This window comes from Anastrepha obliqua, chromosome 1, assembly GCF_027943255.1.
Source record: "Anastrepha obliqua isolate idAnaObli1 chromosome 1, idAnaObli1_1.0, whole genome shotgun sequence".
Lineage (NCBI taxonomy): Eukaryota > Metazoa > Arthropoda > Insecta > Diptera > Tephritidae > Anastrepha > Anastrepha obliqua.
Window position 1 is genome coordinate 255,379 of NC_072892.1, and position 25,070 is coordinate 280,448.

A 25,070-nucleotide genomic window follows, 5' to 3' on the forward strand; every position below is an offset into this window, starting at 1 on the left:
TGTTGTGTGTTTGATGCTGCTGAAGGGGCATCCTTTGACCAGAAATAAATCCTGGTAGGACCGATTATCGTGGGAAAGAGAACAATATGCTATATATATTTGTTCACATAAATATTGTTTGTAGCAGCTTACAAGTCTCGAGGTAAATGCGGAAATATACAACTGTAAATACCCTCAACACAACTGTTGATAGGAATCGAAACAACGTTTACAAGATAACTCTAGTGAAAGTTTAAGTCTCAATGAATTTTAAAAAATGTTAATGTTGGCAAAGAGTAGATTTTTATTCAGAATGGGCGAAATCAGTAAATAACAAACTGATGAAAAATGAAAAGAAAGAAACATCTCTCACAAGACGCGTCTATACCTTTTCAACTTCAAATTGGGACTAAACACATTCAAATTGGGACTAAACAATTTCAAATTGGGAATAAACACATTCAAATTGGGACTAAACACATTCAAATTGGGACTAAACAATTTCAAATTGGGACTAAACACATTCAAATTGGGACTAAACACATTCAAATTGGGACTAAACAATTTCAAATTGGGAATAAACAATTTCAACTTTAATAATAAGAATTTTAAGTTGGAATTTAGCATTTTAAGTAGAAATTAAGCATTTTTAAATTGATGCAAATTTGAAGTTATTTATTGTAACATACTAAACATTATAAATCATCATAACAAATAACACAACTAATAATTGAAAAGGTATATATATATAATAACACAACAAATTAAACATATTATTTTATTAACATATTTGGCACAAGTAGTTACATTTAATTTGGCGATGTTCGGTTGTATTATATTTTCTAGCCGTTGCAGGCGATACTCAGTTTGAGTCATATCTACTCTATTTTCGCCAGCCAAAATTTGTGGCAGTTCAATTGCCAGCTCACGTTTTACACCAGCTTTCAGGGTTGACCAGGCAAGCTCAATTGGGTTGAGCATTGGGCTGTATGGACTTAATCTCAGCAGGCGGTGATCAACAAATTCGTTTTCTGCAAAGACATCCTCAATGGAAGTATGGCAAGGTGCATTATCTATTACCAATATTACTGGTGATTGGTAAATATTTCGAGCATTACGAAGACAACGACGAATAAACTCATTATCTTCTGCTTTTTTAAATGCACCTCTTCTTACTTCATGATGAATTAAACCCAGATTTCCTATACATCCAATTAGGTGAATATTAGCTCCACGACTTCCAGCTGAAATAAACGTACAACGGCTTCCTTTTTTGGACCGGCCTCGTTTTCTGGATATAAATAAGTTAAAATTGGATTCATCCATATAAATAATAGGTTTATTCTCCGATTGATATTCTAAAAGTTTCTGAACATACACACATCTTTTTCTTTTATTTTCTTCATTATTTGCTCTTTCATGTTCGTTTAGAATCTCTTTCAATGTATAGATTAAATTATCTAAATGTTTGCGGAAACATTCTGTAGAGGCATTAACGTGATGATGGTGCTGGAATTTTTCTTTAAGTTGTTTTAGTGTTATTTTGGATTGGTTTTATGCACAGCATTCTTTATTTATTTAATTACAATCCTTATGACTCAAGTTTAAAAGACATTCAAATTGTTTATTCCCAATTTGAATGCGTTTATTCCCAATTTGAATGTGTTTATTCCCAATTTGAAATTGTTTATTCTTAATTTGAAGTTGTTTAGTCCCAATTTGAAGTTGTTTAGTCCCAATTTGAATGTGTTTAGTCCCAATTTGAAGTTGAAAAGGTATAGATGTTGTTTTTAAATAAAACATGAAAAAACTTATCTTCTTTCATGTTTCACTGTTTTTATTGAAAATATACGTGAAAAATGACATTATTTAAATGCCCAGCATGAGTACGTCTATAGGATGTCATAAATTAATGAATGTCTATTTGTTGTGGAACGGCGAGATGTCGATGTTGAAGGTTATTCAGCAATACCTTGCGCTACAGCAGAAATATTCTCAACAGAACATAATTTTTTGGTCTGCCAGTCCTTTCCCTGTCTTTGATAGTCTTTGTTTCTCCGCACATTCCCAAAAAAATGATGTACGCTAACAATGTTATTTAAAATGTTATTGAAAACATGAACATATTGACTTCTGCATATGGGAATATACAGATATGAATATTAAGGGACCAAAGAATTGCTTTTATTAAAACTTTGGTTTATTCCGATGGCTATAAGATGAACGATAAAATACTGGACGGTTGTGACGACGACGCCTCTCCATGCCATTATAATTTAAATTGTTATCCTCTATATCTTCAGTATTGGGGGTGATTATGCCAGAATCATTTTCATCGCCAAAACGTTGGGGCTCATTTTCTGAAGGCACATCATCCTTCAAGCAATCAACTATGGAACCATCAAACAAGCGACACTTCTTTTTCGTAATGCGCCAATCATTTTCGAGCCCATTGGGGCCAAATTCGTCGAAATTCGTGTTGGTAACATATCCATACATATTGCGGTCCAAACTGGCATAGGTATCGGGCTTTTGGAAGCACGGAATGCATTGGGGAGGAATTCCGTTATACAAAATGTAGCCGTACGGTAAGCGGAGGCATCGCAGACATACATCAAATGGTGTTTTGTAGCTACAGGATACAAAAGGCCAAGTTGGTTGATAGTGACAACGCGATGTTTGGTGATTGTCTGAGGGCTCGTAGTTAATACCTGTGAAGCAGTTGGTTCGTTTTCCATTATTACAGTGTCTCTTCAGCTTGGCATGCATTATTCGCGCCTTACATTGCTTCCCACAAACACGCATTCGTTTATGACGACAGGAAGCGACCGAAGAAGGCTGGCAGCGTTGCGTTGGCCGCATAACAATGCAACAAGCACCATTCTGATTGTAGCCCAGCCCGAATCTGCCACCGGTTGTGGAAGCATTGCTGCTGTCTATGTGAATGTTGTTTTCGTTTATGGCTGTTATATTGCTCATGTTTGTTTCGATAACGTTTCGAATTTCGTTAGTAAGCTTTATAACATTTGTGGAGTTGAGAGGAAAATGAGACTGCAGGCGATAATCGGTATCGTTTACACCTTGCACCACAATGTCGTGGTTAAGTAGCAAAGGACATACGGGACACTCTGTTATACACAAATGCGGAGCAACTGTCGTCTCACACACTTTGAGGCACTGGTCGCGGTTCGCATGGCACTGTTGGTACTCCTGCAATGTTGGCTGCTCATAAATCTTTTGTTGCGTATGTATCACGATAGGCTGTTCCTTAATTTTCTGCTCACTTGTCAAGGTTTCACGTTCTGCTGACAGCACTTTTTGTGTGACTAGTACCAAGATGTAAGCCAAGAGTATTACCTACGAAAAAGACTATTTTGGTATAATTGGAATATAATAGAACTTGATTAGGCTAGAAAATCCGCATTTTTTCATCACCACATGTTCGGTCACCGGTACAAATTTTTGCTCATTGTCTATTACCTTACTGGATAGCATTTCAGATTAATTTGGCCTCGCAATCGTTATTAGAAAATATGTGTTGTGTACACTGCACTGAACGAAAAAATAGCTAACAGTGTCTTCACTCGACTCCCCAATGAATACAAAATAACTTTATAGTATTAATCTTATCATACCTAGATTACAAGTTGGTCTGTTATTTTTTTATTCGGCGAAGTAATACCCACATCACCACTTGGCGCTTTCGCAATAACATTATGTTAAATTTATTTTAATTCCAAATAACAATTAGTAGATTTTGAGTTCCGCAGAGCACCAATAGTCGAGACATCCATCCTCTGCCTGGCATCCAGGTCCTCCTGAGGCAATTGAGCAAAACTCTTGTTGGTCGTAGAAAGAGCACGCACGTGCTTAACACGTTGTACGGTAGCAATAAGAAGAGCATGTTTTTTGGTATCCGGCAGAGCATCCCGAACAATCATAGGGGTCTATAAGATCCAGAGCATTAGACATTTAATTTTGAATAACTCGAAAATAACCATGCATCCAAGTCACTCGCCTGCACTATCACTGCAGTTTTTTAGCTGACGACAATATTCGAAGCCATTTCCTGGTGGCATTACCAGGTACGTATCACCCTGGCGCGGTCGCGATGGCTTTAAGTAAATTGTCGGCGCTATGCAAAATGCTCCGCAGCGTACGTAGCGCCGACTATAGCATTTCCAACGACCTCTAATATTGTCCTTTCGACAAATTCGCGGTGTGAATACATTGCAGCATTTGGCTGTCGCAGGCACAGTATTGTTACTACAGTTGGATATATCATCACATGAGGGAGTCAGTAAGTTATCTGCGGATGTTAACTGAAAAGCGTTGTTGAATGTAAAGTTGTTAACATTGTTAATTATAACGCCGTTATCTGAGTGGTTAAGATACACATGCACCGAGTTATGGAACTCCAAGGAATGAGTTACTGGTTCTGGAGGTTCACATTTTATGCCGGTCCAGACAGTGCCTGCAGGACACACCATTTGTATGCATCGTTTGTTTTGAAAAATTCCCTTGCCACAATACATGAGGCGACAAACTCCACCAACTTCAATGGTACCAGCTGGACAATTTTTAAGATGGGAGGGTGGTAATATATTCTCTTTTGGGGGTGTTGATGGTGTGGTATCTGTTTGAGGTTGTGGGGTATGATTGGATAATTGTGTTGTCGTGGACCCTGTTGACACGTTTGTAGAGGCTGGATAGCATGGCGGGATGGTGGGTACAATGGCGAAACTAGGATATAGAGGTAAAAATTTCATCTGGGGTGCGCATATCATCGGAGGACAGCATGCCACCTTGGCTTCTTCTAGTATCTTTGGAACAATCGTCAGCGAGACCTTACAACAATCACACGGTAGCCAACCTACACAACTTTCGATGCAATGACGAGTACAACATTTTCCATTTGCTAAAATTTCCCCTGTAAACTCAATCACTATGAATTCACTTAACTTTAAAGACTTTCACACTTTTACCTTCACCACATGAACCTTGAACATTTGGAAAGCACATCCCATTCATGAGAATAAAATTTTCCGGACATGACGTCACCTGAGGTACGCAAGACCCATTGAAGTCGTTAAACCCTTGAGGACAGATCTGTAGTTAATGAAAAACTTATAAGATTTCCCAGTTCTAACAAACTGGACCCAAATTAAAAACTCTTACAACTGAAACGACGCCAAGAATATGTCCAAACACGATTGAAATAATTACGGAAATCCTTAGTGATTGAGAAGTTGACATAGTGCTGGTCAGAACTTATGGCACAAACATTCAATTTGGAACTGGCACGCTTCCTTAGTACCCTATAATACGGATCTGTGATCGGCGTATAATCGCATCGAGTTGAGAGGCCTTGAACCTCAAGCTCTGATTGAGAGCCAGAAAATTTTGTATCTCCATAATTATATACATATGTAAAGGGTGATCAGATTGGAGGTACTTTTGCCAATAGAGATTTTTGGGCAGATTACGTGTGACTACTGTCAAACAAAGACTTACGCCTCAACAACGTTTACGAATCGTACGATTGTATTACGAAAATCGTTTCGGTGAACGATTTATCTCTCGTCTCGGACCAGCGAGTCATTCAAAAGTGGTGATTACGAAAAGCCGTATCACGACGCAGTTGCGGCCAACATTTAAAAGGGATGGTCTTTAAAAAATAAATGTCATTAATGGTTCTACACAAAAACATTAAAGATTACTCAATCAATTTGCATTTTCATTGTTTTATTTCAATTTAAAATCCGATACCTCTAAACTGATCACGCTTTACATACGAACTTCTACACATACATAGTATAGTTTAGGCGCTGTACCAACAAATATACGCATACTATTAAAAAGCGATCGACCAATCACAATACTCGTACATTCACACATATTGCAGTTATCAAAAACTATCAGCTTCGCGAACACAACTTATACATATTAATAGGGACATAACAACATTTTAATGTAAATAAAACACAGAATAACTGTGATATTTTTTCCAATTTAAAAATGTAATTCGATATCGTTCTCAGGCAAACGCGAGCACGTTTGCACTAGTTGAACCATTGGAGTTAATTTTCCATACATATCGGCCGATATCACATGCCTTATTGTTCCTGAGCTCCTTTAATCTTGTTGGCGTGTTGGCGTGAACCAATGGCTTAAGATAACTCATAAAAAGAAATCCAAGAGGTTACCATTCAACTAAGCCATTGTCGAGATTAAGCGATTGGCAAACTTCCTTTCAGTAAATCAATTGCTTGATAAACTATGTGGTGTGGGGCAAACCGCATAACATTGGTGTCACATCCAATTGTGGTCAAATATATTTTTTCAATATGGCGCGAAACCAACTTCATTGACCACTTACAGGTGCTATATTTCAGTACTTCTCGAATATCGATTTAATTATAGTTTCTATCGCCGACTCGTTTGTGAACTATTTTAATCTCATATTTTATTTTTGACCTGTTTTTGTAAATAGTCTTTACGAATATTGTTCATTGGCCAAACAATAAATAAATAAAATAAAAAGCTTAAGGGCTCATTTGTATATAAAGTAAATACGAAATGTTTATGCCCCTATTGAAAGCCCCATAATATACTCGTACAATCAGTTAGATTTCGTCTGAGCTTTAGTTGCCGTTTCTATTCTCAATATTCTCGAGTTTCGATGATAACCAAATGTCCCACTTTAAAGCAATAAATACTGGTACAGTTTGTATAATATTTCAGATAGTGACAGAACGTGCCAGTTAGAATTCAAAAACACTTGAATACATAGGATCCGGACAATTCATAGTGAGAAAGAGTTTTGTACAGACTTTTGGAAATCCTAACAAGGAACTTTATAAAGAAATGACTTTGAGGAATCGAACCGTAGTCCTTTTATACCTGTTGGTTGTGCACTCCGGCAACAAAGTGGGCCATGCCAATAATAATCACACATTGGTATGTGAACAACAAAAGAATAGAATTTAAACTCTTTTAGTAAAAATGGAGGGGCAGATAAGCAGTATCCGTTTTTTGTTGTACATAAACAGCAAACATTTTTTTGTTGTACATAAGACAAGGTAGTACTTGTGTGTACGTACAAGAGATTAAAAAGTGGGGTAACTTAACTGAAATAAACAAACAAACATATTTAAAGTGGCATCATTATTTGTATCGTCCTATATAGCCACTTCATGTCTGAAGTGGAATATTTTTGTTGTTCCTATTTGACCAAATATTAAATATTATGTACTGTTGCTTGTTTTTCGGTCCCTAAAGTTCGATTAGCCATGTTTTGCATAGTTTGACTGCGATTATATAATGTGCCCTTCAAGTAAGTTCTTTTAATTAAAATATGTGAATTATATTAGCATTATTGCTATTTTTTATACTGAAGCAATTGGATATTCTATAGAAGGCTATGTGCAGTGTGGATTTTCTGATTGAAGCTCCTAAAATATAACCGCAATACATCTTATTAGGATCAATTAATTTCTTAATTAATGTCTTTAACCTGCTTCTTCAATATCAATTTCACATATGCGGATAAATGTTCACGGACAAGTGTTCGCAATGTGTAGCCTGTACCGGGAAAAAGTACTTTCCGACATTTTCCCAGTTTGACAAGTTTGCTGGAAGCGCTTTATTTGTAAAACTTAGCTTCACCAACTGCTGCGATTTTATTACACTGTACATCTTGAATCTGCCCATAAATCTGCAACTGGCGGTATTTATACTTTTACCACACGATATGATTTGTCACGACTTCCTTAGCAAAGTTCCATATATTAATGTTGATTTTCTTCAATAAACAAAACACCCTCGTTTTTATAGTATTCTCAGATAAATGTTTATGGACGCAGTGTGGTGTACGTTAATGGTCAGTGCCGCAACACATGCGAAGGAGGATATATAGATGAGAACAACACGTGTGTGCCGTACGTTCTTCCACATTGTCCTGCTGGATATTTTTTAATGAATGGACTATGTTATATTCAAAATTCAAACAACTGTTTAACAGGTTTTTCAAACTAAGAAATGCTTTGATGTTTTCACTGAACTTGTCATTTTAGGGTATTATTTTTCTAGTGGGATTTGCTACCCCACAGTACCGCCACCATGCGAGCATTTCAGGATGGATCCTTCATTTGAGATAGAGCTTCAACCAAAACCAACAACGGAGAGATCGGACCCAACTCCAAATCCAATAACACGTTGTCCCTTAGGCTCAGTATTGACAGACAATGAATGTCGCAAAATACTATGTCCGATGGGTGAATACTACCAAGGTCAATGCTTGCAACCTGTATGTCCTGAAGGAACAGTTTGGCACAAACAGCGTTGCCAAGAGCCGGGTTATATTACCACGATTCTTGATATCGAAAATGTATTCATCAATGAAGCTCATGATAGGCCTGGCATAATAGCTCAGGAGAATATAAACAGCTATGTTACACAAAAGCCAGCAATTTCTGTCTCAACGACTACGTCTAAAATCATTAAACAGATTACAACAACACCACCACCGCAATCAAAGAATTCTCCGCAAGGTATTTGTTGCACGATTCTTACACCACGTATTTGTAAGTTATACGGCAAAAGGTGGGTTTGCTTCAACCACCAATTAAAGCGATGCGATGCGAAGTTATGTTCACACCCCAAGATCTATCTCCGGGTGCTGGAGCCAATATATGATCCACCAATTTTAGTAATGCCACCAAATCCACCACTGAAGGTCTGCTCAACATTCGAATGCGATAATACAAGTAAATATTCTTGAATGCACAGTATAGTGACATTTTGTAGGCAAACAAATCATTTTTTCGTATGCACACATTACATGCATTCATAAATATTTTTCGCATTTGTAGGTATACTCGACTGCTCTGGATGCAAAAGTAACCGCCGCGAAAAATGTTCCCCTTACTGCTATCGTTACCAGTGTCCCAACAGCCAATGTACTTTCGTGGACCTAAAGGAATACTGTATAAAGTATCCTCGTGAATTTGGATGTGTCAGAAGTGATGGATGCCTATGGGATTGGTGTACGCAAGAAATAGTTCAAAATAAGTTTGATTTTTTTAACTAATTAATTTAGTGTGGTTACTTTTAATTTCAAGTTTCTACAGTAGATAAGAACACAACCCAACAATTTGGTACAGCCCCAAAAAAGCTTAAGCTTAAGCAAAAGAGCTTTTTATTGTAGAAACTATCCAGCAACGAAGTTCATGAATAAAGCTGGCAACATCATGCGCTCTTCAATCTATCTCCATACGTACGTTACATACACACATGCAACCATTATACCGAAAGTTAGTGCTTATTTTTGTGGAGAGGTCTCCATTCTAGCGCAAACTTTGGAGCTGCTCGGCAATGCTGAATACTTGCGAGCTTGTGGGCATCAGAAACAGTTCAAACGCGAGAGTGGTTTGGTAAAGACATGGGCCTCAACAATCGGCGGATAATTTAGAAGAAATCAAGTAAATAAAAAATTAAAAAAAAAAAACAGAAAAGTGTATACAAATAAAACTGAATCTTTGTGTATTTGGGTGTGGGTCTGTGTGTGCGTGTATTTGTGGTCGTTCGGGCAATACATGTTTAAGGTGTACCCACTAAATACGGATACTTGACGCGCTCTCGTCCCCCTCCAGCAAACGTAACTCAACGAACTCGGTTAAAAATCGCAAAATACACTGCACCTATATATTCAAGATACGTATGTATGCATATGTGTGTAGATTGTCGGGAAGAGTGTGCGATGCAGTCGACTGCGGAACCTTTGATTGTGTAGCACGAGGTGAATGGGGCAGACGAGTGTAAATAAACGATAAAGCGGCAGCAAACCATTATTAAATGCTTATTCCTGCTATTTGTTTATGCAATTTGATTTAATTCCATTGTAGAAGTAAAAAAGACTCGGAGTATAACGATGACGGAACCGATGTGATACACAATGATGGAACGGTAGCGTCGTTGGTCACATCTGCGACGAATATGATGAATGTTAAAGTGTTGTGGCGGGCGCGGTTAAGATTTTGTGTTCATCGCTTTCGATTAGTGGTGTCTCATTCATGTCATGAATGAAACTATCTTAAGTGCAATAGTGTAATCGTTAACAATCCAGCAACCAAGTTACATACGTTGACGCTGCACGAAAGCATATTGTAGTCTTGTGTGTCCTCATACGAGTATTCATATATAGATCTGAATTGTTGAATACGCCCTGATTGTGCTTTGTTTTGATGTATACAGTGGCTGATATGTGCACATATGTATGTACATGTGTATGCATACTTCTAGGGGAGCAACAGCTAACTGCTGATAGGAGGTAGTTCTATTTCGGGTTGTATTGGGATTATCGATGTTGCTAGAATTTATAAACTCGAATGGGATTCAAATCTCGTACCTAAAGTTTAAGGAAGTTTGTAACGCCACAAAAGAAAACAAAAAACAATACTATATTCGTCCAATTTTACGTGTATGGCTTAACATAATGGAACTCAGATTTTTTAATTATACTCGTACAAGTATTTCTTTATGCTAGGCTCTTTGGGCAAGGCAATTTAGTGCCGCTGTATAACTCATAAGTTCAGGCATAAAAATAATACCAAATAATACGCAAACTTATGAATAGTACGATTGAGAAACCAAGTCATCCACTGAGAGGATTATATCCAGGAAACATCGAAACATCGTAAAAAGATTGTCTGGCATAATTATTGAATTGAAACTCGGATGTTCGTAAGCTCAATACAAAAGAAATTGGCATATGGTAATTTCGGCACGACGATACACCAACTCTTTGGTCAAGAGCTGTGAGTGCATTTCTGACAAAAAATACTAAATTATTTCGTTGCGGCGTTCTCACCCAATTTGGCACCTTGCGACTATTATCTGTGCTCGAAACTCTATTCGGCGATGAGAGGAAAACGATATGAGCCGCTTAAAGCCATTCAAGCTACTGTGACCACCATCGTAAACAACATTCCTAAAAAGACAACTAGTTTTGTTAGATAACTTGGAAAGGCGTGCAAAATTTTGTATTGAAGCAGTACCTTATCGGTTAATAAAAATTATAAATTAATTTTTAAATCTTCTTTTATGCCAAACCACGTTTATGCTACGGTCAAGCATATAATCGGTGCGTTTTTATATTAAAAATTATGAAAACTACATGTACAAAAACTTCTGTGAATTAGATCTGCCAAAAATACTTTTTATTTCACACCAATATTATATTTATTATTTCATTTTAATTTTACACATTTTGAAAATGGTGGAAACCCTTAAACGAGTAATTTCTGCAAGAAACTTAAGAAGAAGAACACTATCTTAACCAAGGTAATTTCATACAAGGTGATGTTCCTAACGTAGCTGATTTGTTTTTTTGCAACAACAAGCGGACATTCACTCAACAAGTGGACGCCTCCCATAGTCGGATATAAATATGAATTTTGTTTTTGTACTACAGCAATCACCTTATAAGAATTCTGGGGTTTCTGGTGTTTCCGTGGCGCCGCAATCTTATGGCAGATTCTTATAGAACTCGACAAAAGAAAACGAAATGAAGGAGTAAAATTTTTTGATTCTCGCTTTGGAGATATTGAATAAAAAAAAAGGCTGGAACTTAGAATAATGTATATTGAGCAATTTTTGGCAAACTATTATGTCTTTATTAATGAAACTTGATGGAGATGTTAGTGAGGTGTTAAGGAACGCTCTTTATAACTCCAAACTATTCGGGAAATAATAATTTCATAATTATTTGCCTTCAAAATGCCCTTTGGAACTTCACTATAATTTGGCACATTACACTATATATTTTTTAACACTTCACTAAAATTCACGAAATATACACTCCCACGCGTGTTTTTACTTATTTTTATCCTTATATTCGAATTATTTTTATTAAAATAAAATGCAAATGCATTTGTCCATACAGTCACTTTCCAATTTTTAACGCGAATAAGAAGAAGATTGGAATGACAACAGTATGGTGTTGCCGGATGCCTGCAAATGAAACAAAAATTAAGTATTTAAGTTTAGTGTTAATGTTGGGGATGGGGGTTATTGTTCCTCCTTACTACATACACGCATATGATGTTTTAATTTTGGGTTCAATGGTTTTAACACGGAAAGGAGTTGTACGCAAAAATACGGTGGATTGCGTAGCCGGAGTTGGACTGATGAGGGCTATTTTTTTGAAGCGCGGTCGAAAGCTAAACGAGATATCGAAAAATTTTACTCCTATATTTTGTCTTATCTCGGCGATTTCTACCGAAACTGAAGAAAAAATTATTATTACTAGTATGTAACCCCCGAAAATCGGGTGGGCTTTTTTCCCACGGAAAGTTAGCAGCATATGTGACACTTTTATATATTAAATCAGTAATTTTTTTTTTTTTTAATTACTTCATTATTAACTACATTCAACGTCAAGTTTTCGTTATTGCCCATTTGAACTCGTATATTTTCCCAGGATCTAACGCGGCTTAACGCAACATAAAGTTGGCCGTGGGCAAAGCAATCCTCCTTTAAATGAATCCCCACCCTTGATAATGTTTGCCCCTGGGCCTTATTTATTGTTATGGCGAAGGCTATTATAATGGGAAATTGGCGGCGCTTCAACGTAAAAGGAAGTGTGATTTCGCTCGGCTGCAAATTTATACGAGGCAATAGAAATCGCCTTCCCTGAGCCTCTCCGCATAACACTTCCGCGTGCAAACAATTCGGATGCATTTATTTTATGATAAGTCGTGTGCCATTCACCAATCCTTCTGCTGAGCTTAAATTGCGAATCAACATTATCACTGTTCCAATTTTCAATTGAAGCTTATGCGGCGGAGTTCCACTAAAATTGAGGGAGTGTAAAAATTCCTCAGGGAATCTTACCTGATCTTGTGAAACAATCGTATCAGCGCTGAGATATGTGCCCTCTTGACCAGGTAGCATATCGACTATACTCGAGTTTATGATGGCACATTGATCATTATTTGGACATAATATGGCTCGGTCTTTTAAATTATCGATTTCTAATATATTATTCCATTATTTGGTTGGAAACCCCAGTCAATGAGGTTTCCGTTTCCGCCGTGCCCTATTCGCAAAAGAAAATTACAATAGTCGGGTTCTTGACTACGCATATTGATTGTGAGCTTAAATGATTTAAAAAATTTCCACAAAGAGCAACGCTTTAAACAATTACCAACTATGCCAACTCGCGTGACGTTTCAAACATTTATCACTTACTTACCTGCTCTATTCCTCCACTTAAAGTAGGAACTCTTCTACGAACTTTTCTTGGTAGTCCTCTAGGCATATTTTAAAATTAAATATGGATGTACTTTTTTCTTAAAATAAATTCTATTTTGCCTCTGTCCAAAACTCTTTCTAATTTGCACTGTTACCGTTGTTTTAAGCGAATTGACAAATTTCAAGTCAATTGTCAATTCATACCAATTATTGCCATCACAACAAAATTTTGAAAAAAATTCGCAGCACCCGTTGGGACTATGTTCATGAATACATATTTATTAGTAAAGAGAACAAAACAAAACAATTATTGAGAATCCAAATCAGTGCTGTCCATCCCATACATCAATTGATCACACGTATTCTTACTCTCCATCGTTCAGTCGTTAGCAAATAGAGCTGGGAATCCATCGATGGTTGCTCCACTCGATATTTTTTCCATCGATGGAAAAAACCATCGATACTATCGATGGTTCCATCGAAAATTTAAACGAGTTATTCAACATATATATTTTGGTGTCGTTTTTCAATATTACAAAGTTTCAAATATTCAAAAAGGGTCAACCAAAAGTATCAGAACTCATGACCTTGTCTATAATCATCGATACGAATTATCTAGCGTATAATTTAACTACTATAAGTTAGCCCTTTATAAATTAATTCCATCGAAAATATATTAAAATGATTTTAGCTTGTAATTTGTGAATGTTCTTTAATATAAAAACAAAATTTATAGTTTCAAGTTAAACTTGAAGATAAAAAAAGGGTGACTTCTCGTCCTAAGTCCAAAAAACGAAAACAAAAATCTCTCTAAGCAAAAACAAAACAAAAGGCGATTTCCAAACTTAATGCTAATGAGAGGTCCTTATTTTACTATGCAGCGGATAGCTGCTACTCTTAAATACTACAAAACAAAAGGTGATTTCCAAACTTAATGCTAATGAGAGGTTCTTATTTAAAAAAAAAAAACAATTCGTTCCAATATCACAGTTATTTTAAAGTAGCCATTGATTTTTGTTAATAAAAGCCAATGCGTTCACTCCGTTCCGTCACAATAGCTCCTGTTTTACTAAATGTGCGCTCTGATTCAGCTGAACATGCTGGTATACACAAGAATTTTATTGCGCATTGTCCAAGTGCAAATAAATGTTCCTTGTTAATCTGTATTGTAGAAAGTACAATTATGAAAGTTGTTAAAAAAAACTACACTTAACTTACCTGCCAATATTGGAGCGGATCGCTGTCACGAAGAGCATTGCGCTGCTCCATATATTGGCAAATGGTAATAATTGAGTCCGCCCGTGAACTTTTGTTTTTTTCTTTTATTTTTCCTGCCATGCATTTAAATAAAAATGGAGTCTCCTCATTCCTTGGCAGTTCCTCTGTGGAATTTTTGGATCTCACGTCCTGTATTATATTATGAACCTCTCCCTCCAACATCAACATGGCCTGCTGGGCATTTGACGGATTTTGGAAACCCTCCTTTTTGAAGCGTGGGTCAAGAAGAGTTCCAAGGCGTGGTGCTGATCTATTCTCATATGAGAAGAGCCTTTTTTTACGTTGCTCTGTAAAAACTCGCAAGTTTCTCTCCCTACAGTTGTTAACATCTGCTCATGGAGCTCTTCCAAACTTTGCGATAAGGCGAAAATTGCAGGAGCAATTAATGAAATTGTAACGCCCTTTGCAGCAGACGCATGTTTTGTGGCTTTTTCGAACGGTTCCAAAAGCGAGCACAAGTCCTTCAAAATCCGAAATTGATCCTCTGACAGTGGAATCGGAGCATTATGGCATCTTAAAAGGGTGCCAGTTAGGGGCTCTCTTGTCCGCAACACTCTCTGAATCATTTGTAATGCGCTGTTCCAGCGAGTAGGGACCTCTTGCAATAGAGAGCAAGGATTTTCGGTGCCTTGGGCATCTTTGAACTTTGCATAAGCAATAGCGCTACTCTTAAAATAGGACACTATTCTTTTTGTGATTTTTAAAACGTTTTGCACATTTTCCAGATTTAAAGCATCTTGCACAACAAGATTAAGAGTGTGCGTAAAACACGGTAAGTGTTTCTTTTTCAATAATTCGCACGCTTTAATCATAGATGCTGCGTTGTCGGTCACAATGGTGTGCAGTTTGTCGAACACTTTCCACTCATCGCATATTTCACGCAATGTGTTGGCAATATTTAGACTTGAATGGTTTGTCTCATCCATTAGTGGCTTTGTAGATAGCACTGCCGTCTTAAGCTCGAAATTTAAAATAAAGTGACACGTTACAGTTAGATAACTAACATTTGCACGAGATGTCCATGCATCTGTTGTGATATCGCACGAGTCAACGGAGTCAAGAATGCCCTTCAATTTCTCCGTCATACTCTCGTTCATATTTTTAATATGCGTGCCCCGCAGAGTTTTCGACAGGGCATGACGTATCTAGGGTCCACCACCCTCATCAAGTTTCTAAGTCCAATATCTTCGACAACGCTAAATGGTTGCAAATCCGTTGCGACCATTGCAGCAATGGCTTTGTCAATTGCTTCCTTTTTGGAAGATGTTGGACCGTAAACGTCTGTCCGTGTAAAATATCGCTCTAACTGAGAAGACGTAGTTTCGTTATTAACTTGCTGGGCAAGAGGGTGGGCCCGTTTTAAGTGCTCTAACAAGTTGGACGTGTTTCCGCTTGTCTTATATTCTTTGCCACAATAATGACATTTTGCAAGTTGTTTGGTTTGCAATTTGTCAAAATGTGTCCACACTGCGGAAATACACTTTTTGCGCTTAGGCTCCGGTTCAGATTTTGAACAAGATGGTTCATTTGATGATGTTGGAGAGGTATCATGATCTTTTTCTAAAAAAAAAAAAATTCTTAAAAATTGTCCTGTAATTGTTTCTTTTTAAAATGCTTACGGGATGAGGTCAAAAACTTGTCCATTTTACCAGAGGAACTGCCAGGGTACTCTAATAGAATAAAAGTAGATCTCTATGTAAAGAAAGGCAGAAAAAATTAATAATAACAAAATCTTACTATATATTGCAATTTACTTACACACGTGTTGGAACCAAAAAGAAATTCGATATATCGACATCGAAAAATGTCCATCGATTTATCGCACTCCATCGGTTCCATCGATAATATCGATGGTGCCATCGATGGTTTTCCCAGCTCTATTAGCAAACCAGCAACGAATAAACACTGCGATTGTCTGCGACGCTTAATGTATGCAATACAATGCCCTGTGAAAACTTTTTTATGCTAGAAAATGCCTTTGGCGACTTGCAATGCCTTTTATGTTACAAGTCGTTCAAAGGAGGCTATAAATGTAATATCAAAAGGCATTTCGATTCCTCCCACAAAAATTTTCTACTCCAATCCAATATTTATTTATTTTGGTTTAAATTTCCTACTGGGCTGCTCCCATTCTCTCGTTCTCACTTATACACTCACATTTTTCATTCTGGACAGCACTGATCCAAATGTATACAATGCTGTGTTCATTAGAAAGAGAACTAAACAAAGCAAACGTACTCATATATGTATATGCGTATATTTGTGTGTCATCCCGCTTTGCATAGACATCGCTGTTATCAATATGAAAATTTTGATAACTTTACACGCAAATATTTCATGAACAAATTAACCAATTTTAATTTTTATAATTTTCCGGAAATATGCTCATGAAAACCTTACTTTTGATGTTTATTTCATATCTGTACATATTGTCGTTTAGTCAGAATAAGCGCCATGTTTTAAAATAATACTATAGAAGATTATTATTATAATTTTTTTTTAATATCTCGAAAACTAAGCGAGATATCAAAAAATTTTACTCGATCATTTCGTTTTCTTTTGTCGAGTTCTATAAGAATCCGCCATTAAATTGCGGCGCCACGGAAACAGCAGTATTGCCAGAATTCTCCTTGATCTTAACATAAAAATTTATCTTCATATGAAACATTCGAAACTAACGTTTCCGAGCAACCAATGAATATGTATATCTATATATGCTATAAATAAATACATACGAAAGAAAACTGGTGAACAAATAAACAATGTCTATCAAACTATATTAAGAAAAAAACAGAAATACGTAAACATCAGAAATTTATAAATACAACTAATTCTCTTTATTGAACGAATTTTTCACAAGAATTTGATTTAGTACGAAAAAAATTATTTTTTACACGAATTGTTTTTTTAACACGATTTTCAATATTTTATGGGTCTTGAATATAATAAAGCAAATATATGTATGTAGTGAGATTTGTCGACACATGTACGAAGCGTTTAAATTAGTCCCAGGAAAAGCCTCTTATACTCCTAAGATTTTGCTCTCGCCATTTAATAAATTATTTCTTAAAATAATATATATTTAATAAATCAAAATGTGCAGCACGAAATAAATTCTGAAAGGAACCCGAAAAAGACTTTTTTATTATTGTTCTCACCTACATAATTCTCTTTTTCCACTTTTAGAATAAATTTTTGTAACACTTTACTATATGTTATTCTACATACATCTGTGTTATTCAAACCGTGTGTGTTTCGCGTTTGTATTTGCTTTTCATTCAGAGTTGGTGCCAACAGAACTTCATTCTAGAGAGATTTTGGAACATATTCAGGCACGCTAATAACGACCATTGTAAAAATCCCGCGCATTAACATTATGTTTCTGGTATTTATGAATTCTCATGAAATCTGACGTGCCAATTTTGAAAGGGCATAATTTACTCAAATTTCTATCAGGCCTCTTTAAAATGTTCCACTTGTTGTTCTTTGTAACGTAGTTATAGACTTAAAAGCTGGAAATGATACCATGCTTTCGTTTTGCACAAAAACGTTTTCCAACAATTTTTTTAAAAACGTGTTTAAGTCCTAAAAATTGCTGTTGTCATTGTGAGCACATTGGTATATATACATATGTTCATATGTAGGTACATACGATGTCTACGTCTATGTAGAATTTGTTACGGCCAAAGTAAAGAATACCATAATGCGTTAGTGTGCACGGGTACACAATTCAAATAAAGTATAAAGTAACTCGATAATTTTAAGGAATTTTAATATACGAGTAAGCATTGCGTTTTTAGAAATTACTCAGTAAATTCTCTGCCGTCAAACCAACGTATTCTGAACTATGTTAGTTTAGGTTAGGTTGTCCACTATGGGGCACACTAAGGGTCATAGAGCATTGTGATGCAGCGTGCCGAACCTTCTTACTACCAATAGTAACAGGCGGCCGCCGTAGCTGAATGGGTTGGTGCGTGATTACCATTCAGGATTCAGAGAGAACGTAGGTTCGAATCTCGGTGAAACAACAAAATGAAGAAACGTTTTTTCTAATAACGAACGCCCCAATGGCCCCCAATAGCGAACGCAATGGCAAACCTCCGAATGTATTTCTGCCATGACAAAGCCCTTCATAAAAAATATCTGCCGTTTGGAGCCGGCTTTAAACTGTAGGCCCCTCCATTTGTGGAACAACATCAAGATGCACACCACAAATAGGGGATGGAGCTATATAACAGTTTGCTTTGCAGTTGAAGTACAAATGTGGGTTTTTTAACATAGCGATGTCAATTGTCGGCCTATACATCAGCATCTTACCATTTAACGAACTAGTCAACTCAAGAGAAACCAGAGTTATATTGTATAATCCTCATTTCATCCTAATTAGTCTGTTTGCAATTTTAGTTACTTAGTTCGAGAGTGAGTGAGTATGGCTTCTTCCATCAAATACCTGCTCACGAAATATCTCCAGAATGTTTGCCGAGTAGTTAGCTTTTTACTTCAGGATACTCTAGTAAAAGGCAGTGGTGGGAATATAAGCATTTATATATTTGTGCATACTAATGTATGTAATATCTGCAATACGCGGTTCTGAATTCCAATAAAACTAATGTGTTAATAAGCATCGCAGCCAATCGACGTCAATAACGAAATAACGATACCATTGTCACAAGAATAATTGAATTCAGCCCAGTGACGGTGCCGAGTAACAACTTGTGAGTTAAATACACATAAGTATTGTGCATACATATGTAATTATATTATATGTGTATAGGTATGAATGTGGGCACACTCTGTAGCAAAGTATTTGAGTTGAATGGTTATTAACACACTTTTATTAGGACGGGTTGTATGTATGTATGTATGTACATATGTATGTAACGGAATCTTTGAGCTTAATTTTCACTGGCTTCTAAACATCTGATCGACTTGAAATTTTGCACACCTATCAAGGACCGATGACAATGCAATAATTTGATAAAAAATGTCCATTATCCCTATTGGGATTGCCAGGATTAATATTTTCTTTTTTTACCTGTGGGCAAAAATTAAGGTGAATTTGGTTGTAAAATGAAAAATCGTAATTTATTCTTGCATTTTGCTTCACTTTCATAACCCTCTGTACATAGGTAGTTGCCAATAGAATGATTGTAATATTTACTATATCAAGCATCCCACGCTTTTAACTCTAATTTGAATTACTCTATTTGTATCTTAATTTTTGTTATAATTCTGTTCTGAGGTAGTTGACTATGACTGATCCTTCGATTTGCTATTACTTCATTATAGGTCCCTTTGTCATTAAAATTTATTTTCTACTTTTTAGTTCGATTAGCAATAAAAGCGTGTTTTTTTAGTTTTTTTAAGCTATATTTTATTTTTATTGATTGAATCTTAAGCCGCCTGGGCGACAAAAATTAAGAAGATGCCGCACCCGGTCTTGAACGATTCGTGAAAACGTCATATAACGCTAAGGGAGTTAGTTGAATTTTATAAAGTCCACCGCATGACTACTCGCCGAACTGATATGGCCAGCTTTACCATATATTCAAAAATAGCCAAAAAATAAATCGCCGCCTAGCTATCAAAATAATTAAGGTCCTACTTAAAGGATCCCTTGCCATAAATTCTGTGACAAATTTTTCAATGCATACGATGGGAACAAATTCGCAGAAAAAAGTTCTGGTATTTTTTCTTTTGTTCGTATGCATTGTCTACTCATAAATTATACTCAGTTTCGTGGCAAATTTCGCTTGTTAACAATGGAGTGAGAAGCTAAGGAAAATCGCATTGAAATGATTGCATTACATAAGTGTGGTAAAAGTGCAAGTGAGATTTCGCGGAAGTCCCCTTAGAAAGTAGGAAATCATGTCCTGTGAAATGAATGTATCGACCAGATCCATGCCGAGACTAATTAGAGATGATCTCTACATCTAGCACTCAACTGGTCATCTTTTGACAACACGCTTGAACAAAATTAGATTCGACAGATGCAAGCAGCTTATTCTTTTCACAGATGAGAAAATTTTCGCTGTTGAATAAGTTTTTAATAGACGGAACGACAAAATCTATGCTAAAACTTCTAAAGACGTAAAATATATTGTGCCAAGGCTTCAGCGAGGGCACTCCCAGCCTCCATAATGGTTTGGTGCGGAGTGTCTTGTGAAGGCGTCACATCTTTTCATTTTTGCGAAAAAGGGATTAAGACCGGGGCAAAAGTGTACCAGAGGGATGTCTTAGAAGGCGTAGTGAAGTAGTAGATTCCGCTCCAGCCCATAAGAGAAAACCACTCGGAAGTGGCTAAAAAACAATATTTCTGGGCTCATAGCCGCAGAAGATTGACCGTCTGGAAGTCCAGATCTGAGTCCATCGAAGACCTCAGAATTTTGGATAGTCTCAAACAATCTTTGGCTCGAGCTCGTGTGTGCTGCAATAGCTGAATAGCCTAATCGTTAGAAGGTTTGTGTAAAAGCAAATGACGACCATATCGAATGAAAATTAAATTTTTGTTCTTTGATATTTACATGATTAAATAAAACTAAGTTCATTAAAAAAGTATTATTTTGAATTGAATTTGAAGAGGTCGAGCCAAGGAGCACCAGGAGATTTGATGGCTCCTAAAACACTCAGGCTAAAAAGCCCATTGTATTTAAAGCTCTGGAAAGGGGGTAGATAGTCAAGGAGGGAGGGAGAAAAGTATCAGAGAAAGCGATAGGAAAGAATAGAGACAGAGATAGAGATAGTTAGTCCTGTGAGAATTTTCCAGATTCTTTGGCAAATCTGTAAATATCCTCCAGTTTTAGAGAACGAATATTACCCATTCCCATGACATCGGAACCCAATACCCGTAGTCGCGCTCTAGCAAAGGCAGGACACTCACAGAGAAAGTGCTCAGTGCTATCCGCCTCCTCCAAGCATGACAGGCATACCGGGTCCTCGATGATTCCAATGGTGGTCATATGCTGACCCCATGGGTTGTGTCCTGTAATGATGCCGACCATCAACCGAATGTCTTTCCTTCTAAGTTTTAGTAGAAAGTTTGACAGTTTTCTGTTCGGACTTATCACAAAACACTTTGCAGTTCTGCAGCGTTCTAGACCGGACCATCGCTCTTTATGTAGATTGCCTACATAATCGTTGATCCAATTCTTGATTCCTGCGGGACTGATTCCGATTATTGGTTCTGGCCCCTGTGGGGGCACCGCTGATCCACGGTTGGCCAATTCGTCGGCAATTTCGTTTCCTTGAACACCGGAGTGTCCCGGAACCCATATAAGTACAAGCCTGTTTTGTCTTGCGACAGAATTAAGCTTCTTCTTACATTCTTGAACAATCTTCGAGGTTTGCTTCGCGTTCTCCAGGGCCTTCAATGCAGCCTGACTGTCACTGAAGACTCCAGTCTGTTTCCCGCTCCATCTCCTCTCGATTATCCATTCGGCCACTTTTAGGATGGCAAAAACTTCTGTTTGGAAAACAGTTGCCATTCCCCCCATAGCATAGTGATACTTATTACTATCGTTTAAGTACCATCCGGCTCCAGACCCTATTTGAGTCTTGGACCCATCGGTAAAGAAAATATCCGTCAAACCTCCCTGCATGCATTCTGGATTGCTCCATTGCTCACGCAATGGAAATCTGACATTAAATTTCCTTCCGAATGAAACTGTGGGTATCAGGTCATCTTTAGGTGCCAAAAACAGTGGATACTGCTCCGACAGCAACTTAAAGATTTCTCTGTGTCCCGAAGTTCCATCTTCGTGCCAGAAACCATATTTATGGAGTCTACACATTGCTTTTATTGCTTCCTGTTGTATCTTAAGATCCACATAAACATACACTTCTTTGCAGCCTGTATAGTTCCCGGATTGTGGACTTAACCATGCTCCGTCGCCAGCAGACCACAGAAGCGTAAGTGATGATTGGTCTGATAAGTGCCGTGTATATCCATAGGACCACAGCAGGTTCCAGACCCCAAGTTTTGCCAAAGGCTCTACGGCATTGCTGAAAAATCTTCAATGCACGATTCACCTTCAGTGAAACGTGTGTCTCCCAGGTCAGCTTCTTATCCAAGATTACTCCAAGTGTCACACCTTTCAGTGTTGGTAGACTGAGTCCATCCAATTTCCGTTTTCTCGTAAACAAGACTATGGTTGTTTTGTTCGGATTAACGGAAAGACCTTGTCTCATGCACCAATCATCGATTTTGTCAAGAATCCTCTGCACTTTCGTGCAAAGCCTCCTTAAGGATTTATCCGATGCTAGCGCACAGACGTCGTCCGCATATGCTTGGACGTGAAAGCCGAGTTCCTGCATCTCCGCTAATAGGGAGTCGACGACGAAGCACCACAGCAGCGGAGAAAGAACACCCCCTTGGGGTCATCCTTGCTTGGCCCTGACTGCGATTTGCTCGTCGCCGCTCCCACCAGCGGTTAACAGCCTCTCAGAGAGCATGGAGTATATCCATTTTATAATGGCTTGATTAACTCCGTGTCGTTCGGCAGAAGAACATATCGAGCCGAAAGTGGCATTATCAAAAGCCCCCTCAATGTACACGAACACGCCCATTGTGTATTCGTCAGCTTCCAGCCCAGCTTCAATCTTGCTAACAAGATCGTGTAAGGCTGATTCACATGATTTTCCACTCTGGTAAGCGTGTTGATTTCTACTGAGTGGACTCCTCGGCAATACCCCCACTCGAATATGTTTCTCCACAACTCGTTCCTGACTTTTCAACATGAACGATGTCAAACTGATTGGTCTAAAACTTTTTGCTAGGGAATAGTCATCTTTTCCTGGTTTTGGAATAAATACTACTCTTACGCGTCGCCATTGGGATGGTATATAACCAAATGCAAGACAGACTGTGAAGATCCTTTTCAGGGCCTCGATCAGCCTGTCTCCTCCTTTTTTAAGCATTACTGGATATATTCCGTCAGGTCCAGGGGACTTAAAGTTCTCAAAGGAAGATAAGGAAAACCTTATCGATTCCCTTGTCACTATCCGACTATCAATATACCAGCTGTACCTAGAGGTTCCACCGTTGCCACCGTCATTGTTCATGCCACTCTCAGCTTCAGAGAGAGTTCTACTACCCGGAAAATGGGTTTCGAGTAGAGCATTAAACGTTTCCGATTTGGAAATGGTGTATGAACCATCAGGTTTTCGAATGGAATCCAGCCTTACTGAGCGGTCTAAATGAAGGACCTTACAGAGTCTCGCTGTTTCCCTCATTTCTTCGACGTTACTGCAGAAATTTCTATAGGATTCAAGTTTGGCTTGCCGTACTTTTTTCTTATATTCTCTCTGTGTAAGTCGATGATTGGCCCAGTCCTCTTCTGGTCTTCAAGGCCTTATTAAGAAGTGTCCTGGACCGTACACGAAGCTTCGACAGTTCAGGGTTCCACCAAGGAACCGCTTTCCCCTGTCTGCTTTGCCTGAGTGGACACAGTTCCTCAAAGCAATTGATTAAAGTACCTTCTAATTTCTTAGTAGCGTCTTCAATCATTTCTGCTGATTTGAGTTTTTTCAGGTTTGGTAATCGCTCTGTTACAAGCTCACCATACCTGTCCCAGTCCATATTTCGAGGATTCCTACCGGAAGGTATTGATATTGTGTCAATTCCCAGTCGGAATTCGATAAGACGATGATCAGAAAGAGAGTCCTCTTCCAAAACTCGCCATCGGTTGATTTTATTTCCAACTGACCTATTGGTAAGTGTTAAATCAATCACCTCTTGTCTCCTTCTGGTCACAAAAGTTGGTTTGTTACCAGTGTTTTGGATGACCAAATCGGATGACAGGATAAAATCCAGTAACTTGAGACCTCTGGGGTTGCATTTGCTGCTTCCCCACACAATGTTCTGTGAATTTGCGTCACAGCCCACTATTAGCCCCAGATTATTGGATTCTGCGTACTTGAACACTTCTCTTAGCTCCCTCGAAGGAGGTGGCTGTAAAGAGTCGTAGGGTAGGTAGGCCGAAACTATGATAGCTTCGACACTGTTCCCACTTTTCAAGTACTTTATTTTTGCAGCAACGATATCTCCGGAGCATAGCTCTTTTAACATCGTGTTTTCGATCAACCTCGGCATGATAATGCATGCTCGCGGTCTCACATTCCCTTCACAATGAAGTATTTGTCCCCACGACATAGCACTTAGACCACAGATACGCTTGTGACATACACATGGTTCTTGTATAAGTATTATGTGTGGGTTTGTTTGCAGTTTTGCATGCCTACGGCACAAGAGAGCCGTAGACGCTTTGCTATGCTGCAGATTAATCTGTGTAAATATTACTTCAGTCATGAGACTGAGTATATTTACGCTTTGTCCTCCACCTTGTCCTGGACACGGAACTGGATCCGCCCCAGATGTAGGTGAGGACGGCACCCGTACTTCGAGGGGCCCAAGATCGATGCCCAGTACCAGGTGGGAACCCGCCTCCGAAGTGGTAGCGGATTTCTGCCTGGTGCACGAGTATACTCTCCAGAGAGTCGTGTCAAGATCCTTATTCTGAACACGGATGCGTTTGAGGAGTTCTGCTGAATTACAGGAAGGA

The 25,070-nt window shown here is 37.9% G+C and overlaps 5 protein-coding genes across 12 annotated transcripts in view; 2 read left to right on the forward strand and 3 right to left on the reverse strand.

Annotated features, from left to right (window-relative positions):
• Positions 1-1,739: 1,739 nt before the first annotated feature.
• On the reverse strand, positions 1,740-3,710 carry LOC129245619 (uncharacterized). Its single transcript, XM_054883897.1, has 2 exons — positions 3,460-3,710; positions 1,740-3,336 (listed from the first exon to the last, which is right to left on the reverse strand). The coding sequence occupies exons 1-2, from the start codon at positions 3,472-3,474 to the stop codon at positions 2,167-2,169; spliced, it is 1,185 nt and encodes a 394-aa protein (XP_054739872.1). The 5' UTR covers positions 3,475-3,710; the 3' UTR covers positions 1,740-2,166.
• A 12-nt stretch (positions 3,711-3,722) lies between these two features.
• LOC129245609 (uncharacterized) lies at positions 3,723-5,263 on the reverse strand. The gene is made up of 4 exons (XM_054883884.1): positions 5,158-5,263; positions 4,965-5,088; positions 3,998-4,909; positions 3,723-3,926 (listed from the first exon to the last, which is right to left on the reverse strand). The coding sequence occupies exons 1-4, from the start codon at positions 5,233-5,235 to the stop codon at positions 3,850-3,852; spliced, it is 1,191 nt and encodes a 396-aa protein (XP_054739859.1). The 5' UTR covers positions 5,236-5,263; the 3' UTR covers positions 3,723-3,849.
• A 1,475-nt stretch (positions 5,264-6,738) lies between these two features.
• LOC129245595 (uncharacterized) lies at positions 6,739-9,269 on the forward strand. 2 transcript variants are annotated; one of them, XM_054883865.1, is made up of 5 exons: positions 6,739-6,939; positions 7,816-8,002; positions 8,055-8,747; positions 8,853-9,026; positions 9,102-9,269. In XM_054883865.1, exons 1-5 carry the CDS (start codon positions 6,847-6,849, stop codon positions 9,185-9,187), a joined length of 1,233 nt encoding a protein of 410 aa, XP_054739840.1. In that variant the 5' UTR covers positions 6,739-6,846; the 3' UTR covers positions 9,188-9,269. The 2 variants fall into 2 exon arrangements, with proteins under 2 accessions (XP_054739840.1, XP_054739847.1); XM_054883872.1 differs by having other exon boundaries at positions 9,080-9,205.
• Positions 9,269-25,070, forward strand: part of LOC129245546 (uncharacterized) — a 65,520-nt gene continuing 49,718 nt past the window's right edge. Inside the window, exon 1 of one of the 7 annotated variants that reach the window (XM_054883760.1) lies at positions 9,269-9,461. The gene's annotated coding sequence lies outside the window, so the exon portion shown is untranslated. Of the gene's footprint in view, positions 9,462-9,482; positions 9,698-9,733; positions 9,798-9,831; positions 10,310-11,264; positions 11,323-19,207; positions 19,227-25,070 lie in introns of those variants that run through there. The other 6 variants (XM_054883769.1, XM_054883776.1, XM_054883817.1 and 3 more) reach the window with 6 other exon arrangements.
• LOC129253414 (E3 SUMO-protein ligase ZBED1-like) lies at positions 15,605-16,217 on the reverse strand. Its single transcript, XM_054891776.1, has 2 exons — positions 16,131-16,217; positions 15,605-16,071 (listed from the first exon to the last, which is right to left on the reverse strand). The coding sequence occupies exons 1-2, from the start codon at positions 16,153-16,155 to the stop codon at positions 15,605-15,607; spliced, it is 492 nt and encodes a 163-aa protein (XP_054747751.1). The 5' UTR covers positions 16,156-16,217.